General features: G+C 42.3%; 1 protein-coding gene across 1 annotated transcript in view; it reads right to left on the bottom strand.

The window, feature by feature from the left end:
• Positions 1 to 768: 768 nt before the first annotated feature.
• The window catches only part of PAH (phenylalanine hydroxylase), a 67,162-nt gene continuing 61,930 nt past the window's right edge, over positions 769 to 6,000 (bottom strand). Inside the window, exons 12-13 of the mRNA XM_045780176.2 lie at positions 2,734 to 2,849; positions 769 to 1,117 (exon numbers count right to left, since the gene is read on the bottom strand). Of these exons, the coding sequence (XP_045636132.1) occupies positions 1,074 to 1,117; positions 2,734 to 2,849 (160 nt within the window). The 3' untranslated portion in view covers positions 769 to 1,073. The remainder of the gene's footprint in view (positions 1,118 to 2,733; positions 2,850 to 6,000) is intronic.

The following is a 6,000-nucleotide window of genomic DNA, read 5'->3' as shown; positions in this document are numbered from 1 at the left end:
ACTGTTATTCTCCCTACTGTTTTGCAGATATTCATGCGTTTGTGTAAAATGTAAGGCCAACAGAAATCAAAGTCTCTTGACTATCCAGACATAACTTAGATCACCACAGTGAACTCCTGTAATGGGTTAGAAATCTGAGACTGACCATTTGTTCATGTCACAAGATTATCCTGTTGATGTATTTTTAAGGCAATGGAGAAGAATATTTCCTTCCAAGAAACGTTTGAAACTGCAAAATTTTCTAACCACTAGATTTTTTTAACATAACTAAAATTCTCATTTTTGTTCAGGATTTGCTATTTAATAATGTCTTCCCTTATTCTTTCAATGAGTACTTATTGAATATCTACCAGCCAAGCCTTCAGTTAACATCTGTTGCATCGCATGTGTCTGCAAAATATCTCCAAAACAGATGACAATTAATTGGACAATGATACTGAAAGTGGTGGGAATCAGGTGTGGAGTGGTATTACCCTCCATGGCAGTACTTATGATTACAATAAAATATTCAGAAATGCTTCAATATTATGCTACGAACTTCAACCTCTATAAGTATTTTAACGGGCTCTTGAATTAATGGAAATCTACATGGATAAAACACAATAATTAGAATCATAGTTGACTGAAATAAAAAATGACTTTTGTAGGTTAAAGTTATATGAAATCAGCAAATTCAATCTAATATCAGGCTTGTGTTTTACACTGAGTGATACGTACTCCTTTAGGAATTCTCTATGGCAAATAACAAAAGCGTATATGAAGCTTGAATAAATCATGTCCCAATTTTAATTAACTTTGATGAAATGTGACAGATTATTGATTGTAACTGAATCGAGAGTATAGGATTATCGTCCCTAAGTCAAAGATGACCCCAAAAGATTATGCTTTGGAGTATATTAATATGCTGTCATTTCAAATTATTTGGCTTTATTTGTTCATCTACCATCTTGTACCAAAAAGGATTTAAGGCTGTCAATTCAAATTAAGGTTTGCTTTTCAAACTTTTTCAGATGAAATGAAAGTAGTTGGATTTCCATCAACAGATTCTCCTTTGACAGGTTTTGTCCATGGTTTCACTTTATTTTCTGGAGGGCACTACAGAGGATTCCAACTTCACCTACGAAAAAAAAGAAAAGGGGCCACTCACATCATGAGAAAACACCCTTTAAATTTCTACAATGTGTAACACATTAGGGGATCAGTGGGATTGTATGGATATGCTGGCTACCGCCCCAACCTTCAAGGAGCTTACAGATTAGTTATGGTGATAGAATTTAGCAGTTATAGCATAGGGACTTACAAGTTTTAATGTAATTAGCTTCCTCTTTCCATGGAAAGAGTTAACAGTTGTCTCTCTTTTTCTTTTACAGGAACATCTGTAGATACTTGCAAGGACCTAAGCCATGAAACCTAAAAGTATAGTTCACATGAACCTCCTGAGTCAGAATCACCTAGGGCCTTGTTACAAATACAAACTCCCAAGACTTACTACAAATTCAGTAAATTTCATCTGGGGCTATGAGTCAGGACAGTGCATTTTTAACTAGCTCTCCAAATGATTCAGATGTACACTGAGTTTGAGAATGCGTGGTCTAAGCAGATAACTCAGCCTAGATTGCTAGACCACTGGACTACAATGGACCTGCTCCCGTTCATGCGATATTCTCACATGCCAAGGGGCCCCAGGAACAAAGACACTTCAGAGAAGTAGAAGGGGCCCTGGAGATGGACAAGCAATATCAGTGGGGTATTAGAGGGATATTTCAAGCCCACCTGCCTTTTTGGCTTTCGTTAGTGTTACATAAGGTAGGAACCTCCACTTGACCTACGATTCCTCCCTTTAGGCTGCTCATCCCTTTGATGGTTTTATCCATCCTTTAATAACTCTTGAGGACCTAATACACTTTTTTAGGATTAGGGTTAGGTAGCAGGGATTAGACAGTGCACCCAACCTGGTCCTCTACTCAGGTCTTGTTCGGGAGTCAGACAAGTAAACAATTACAAAACAATATAGTGATATGTGCTCTGAGAGAGGGATCTGTGGGAATGCCAAGGCAGGGGAAGGACACCCACACCAGTCTTCCTAGAAGAAGAGATACCTATGGAAGACTTAAGAGATGAACTGGAATTGGGGACCTCTAAATGAGAACGGGCGTGAGAGTACTGCATGAGCAAAGGCCAGAAGCCAGGAGGGAGTATGGGAAGTAAAACCTGGTCAGTGTTGCCGGAGGGGAGTTTGAAGCACTGGAAAGAGAATTCAGTGAAGATCAATGTAATACTGTGATTTGTTTACGAACAACTGTTATAATAGCCTCATTGTCTTGGAAGCGTGGAAGGCCCATGGATGAGCTACTAGATGGCCAATAGAGTAACTAGAACCTGTCGTATAAGGGCTGGAATTCCAGGCACAGCAATATCCACTGGGCACTTAGAGGAAACAGAGTGGAGAGGCAAAGGAGAAAGAGGAACATGGTGGTGACAAGCCCGGGTGGAAAGCTGGTATGGTAGTGGGAGGTAGCATGGAATCTAGGAAGGTCAAGAAGAAAAGACACCCAAAGCAATTCTGGCCTTTTTGCTGAGTTTTTCTCCCTCGACAAACAAATTGCTTAACTGGAGATGCTTTTCTCTCTAATTCAATATTTAATAAATTTCTTATTGTTCCTATGGTGAGGTTAAGAAAATAACTCTATTTCTGGAAAAAGAGAGTGGCTTCCTGGGGTGTAAGTTACTTACTGTTGATGGAGTCGGCCAATATTTTAAGTTGCTGCGTATTGTCCAAGACCTCAATCCTTTGAGTGTATGGGTCATAACGAACTGAGAAGGGCCGTGGGATTGTAGCAGCAAAGTTCCTGAAACCAAATCCACAGAGCTCAGTAAAGGGCACCATTCAGGGAAAAATAATCCTAAAAGATTTCTCAGTGGCATTTCACTTCAATCTCGCTAGAACAGGGGCTTTAGAAACCAGGCTGAGAAGTGAGATGTAATTTTAGTGAGATCCTCTTGGGCAGCCTTTGTGTGCTGTGTATGTGTCTAGGTGTATAGACACACACATATAGACACACACATGTAGTTATGTACCTCCAAAAAGACAGAGATAGCTTACAATAAAAGCACAGAATACATTAAAGCCAAAATTGGTAAGAATTAAATAAAATCAAAAGAGCAAAAAAATCTAGCCAAAGAATGCTATAGAAAAAATAAGCTCTGAGATGCTTGGAAATCAATGCAAGGAGGGAAAGAAAGCCTCAAGAATGGAAGAAAACATTATGCTATTAATGAAATTTAACATGAATTGAGTGCCTCTGATGTGCCAAGAACTATGTGAAGTCCTAACTGTTCTATACTCTTTACAACTAGCATTCCTAATTTAATCTTCATAAAAACCTTAGATGGAAGGTACTATTACTATCCCTATTTTACTGATGAGAAAACTGACTTTTGGGGAGGTTCAATGACTACCAAGGTCATCCTGGCAATAAATTGTGCAGCTGAAGAGGGATCTAGGTAGTCTGACTCTGGCCTGTTCTCTTCACTTCTTTGCCTTCTTGATGCATTCATTACTCCTGGGTCTGGGAGGGATGTAGCAGGAGGGCCTTATGAGGGACATCAAGCAATGCAACTAATAAATACTCCCAAATAGCCAATACACTGCAATGGCATCACGAATGATATGGCTAAGTCGGCTTCTGGTGAGAGTCGAAGCTACCATACTGAGAAGACAGTTCTAAGGGAAACTAGCGGGCTCTCCAAGTTTGGCAAGAGTGGTGGATCATAGTGGCTGGAAACCCAAGTTCCAGAGCCAGGCACTGGGTTCAAACCTTACCTCTGCCAACGACAGCCCTTGCGGGCTCCACCTGTGTCCTCATTCCTCTATACAACTGGAACAAGAGCAGTGCGACCTGAGAGGGTCGTAGCAATGCTGTTACAGTATAGACTAAGGGCTACATGAGTGTTCGCTGTTCTCTTTCATTAGTGACTGGGGACTCAAGAAAAACAAATGGTGACGGATGTCTCTACACCTCTACTTCTCCGAAAAGAGCTTTCTCAGCCCCACTGGTGACATGAAGCACGTAATGCATGTCTGTGATTTGGCCTGCTCTGCACCTCTTCCCTCTTAGTCCCATAGTTAACCTCATCTTTCCTTTGGGCAATCTGCCTCTATGCACTGGAAGTGCTTCATCTAGGCGGTCAGGTTCAGGGCCCGCCCCTCCTCCAGCCAGGGAGTGGGCACATGGCCACACTCAGCACTGTTTCTTTCTGCCTAGAGCTTGAATCTTGAAACTAAAAATGATTGAAGCTGGTTTCTCTTAGCGGGAAGGCTCTGAGAGACTCCCTTCCTTTTCTGAACCCTGTTTTTCAGCATTCCCTTTGCTTCTGTAAGTCACCTCTCAGCAGGATGGAGTTTTTGTGGATGTCTCCTCTGTCTGTGGACACTGACAGGGTGGGTGGGATTTCAAAGGCCCAAGAAGTCCAGGTTCTGTGAAGCTCTTCCCTGTTGGTCTGGGACTGATCACTTCCTAGGTTGGAAAGTCATCACCAGGAGGGCCCATTTAAATGTGATCCTGGTTTGACAGAGAGGTTATGAATACTGTCTCTGAGCCCCACCACCTGCGTCCAAACCCTGGGTCAGCCACTTACCAGCTGTATGACCCTGGGTGAGTCTCTTACCCCTTCTATGCTTCTGAGCCCCACCTGCAAACTTCGTAGTCTTATTTGAAGATTAAATGAATCAATACATGAAAAACTCTTAGAACACTGTTTGGTACATAATAGGTGTTAGGCATTTAATCTTCTTCTTCTTCTTCTTCTTCTTCTTCTTCTTCTTCTTCTTCTTCTTCTTCTTCTTCTTCTTCTTCCTCTTCTTTTTCTTCCTCTTCTTCCCCAGATGGGTAATGCACAAAACCACTGAAATCCATACTCCAAAAGGGTCCCAGAAATGGCACAGAGGAGCCTTTAGAGGCTAGAGAAAGGCTATACTCCCAGTAAGGGGTGGAGATTTAGGAAATAATTAGAAAGGAATAACAAAAAACTTGAAGGCCCTGGAGAGATAGGAGGAAGGGAGTCATCTTAGGCCAAACCATGTGGACCAGTGGGCAAGCATTTTACCTTCTATTGCCTAAGCTCAACGTGTGGAAGCTGGCATACCCAGCTTCATGGGATCCCAGAAACCTATATATCTATGTCTATCATTGCTCACTGGTAAGACAAAAAACAAATGTGGTAACAAACACTGAGTATCAGGATAGCCATGTCCAGGTAGACCCTCTGCCTGGCCTGTCTCCTGCTGGGAGGAGAGTCACTCAAGCAGATTATAGACAGGGCTGTCAGCTCAGAGGGCTGAGAATCCGAGTCCTGCTAGCTTTCCATCTCCATCAGCCTTTTGCTGGATTGCCTCTGAGATGGATGCATTTGCCTATTACTTATCGCCTCCTCACTGTGTATCGGGAACTGTTCCAGAGACTAGGGAAAGAACAGGAAAACAGAAAGGACAAAAATTCCTACCCAAATGGAGCTTAAATCACATAATATATTAAACATTAGCAGGTTGCTAAGGAGAAAAATAAATTGCATAAGGGGGTAAGGAGTGTAGGGATGGGGCTGGGTAGGTATTTTAAGTAAGTTGGTGAGAGAAAGACACATAAAATAGGTTAAGTGTGGGTGAAATTTGAAGGAGTTGAGGGGGTGAATTTTGCAGGTGTTGTGAGAATAAAGTGAACAAGGGACCGACCCCCCAGGGTTAGAAGAATCCTAGGAATGATTTGTTGCGGGCCTTCTGTGGCTGCTCTGTACACAGGAGAGTTCAGTGCCTGGACTTGGTGGCTGCATTAAAGCAAGGATCCAGTGGCAGAATTGTCTGCAGGGGTCAACATATCCAGACAATAATCTGTGAAATGGGATCCCACTAAGGAACCCCTCCCAAGCAGAAAGTGGAAAGGGACAAGGGTGGGGAGGCTCTGTCTGCTGCATACTGTTGCTATAAGCATTGGAGTCCACTCTCCT

Source organism: Ursus americanus, chromosome 17, assembly GCF_024610735.1.
Source record: "Ursus americanus isolate L20-20 chromosome 17, mUrsAme1.1.p, whole genome shotgun sequence".
Classification (NCBI taxonomy): Eukaryota; Metazoa; Chordata; class Mammalia; order Carnivora; family Ursidae; genus Ursus; species Ursus americanus.
The sequence above is the reverse complement of the archived record's forward strand: the minus strand, read 5'-3'. Positions and strand labels throughout refer to the sequence as shown.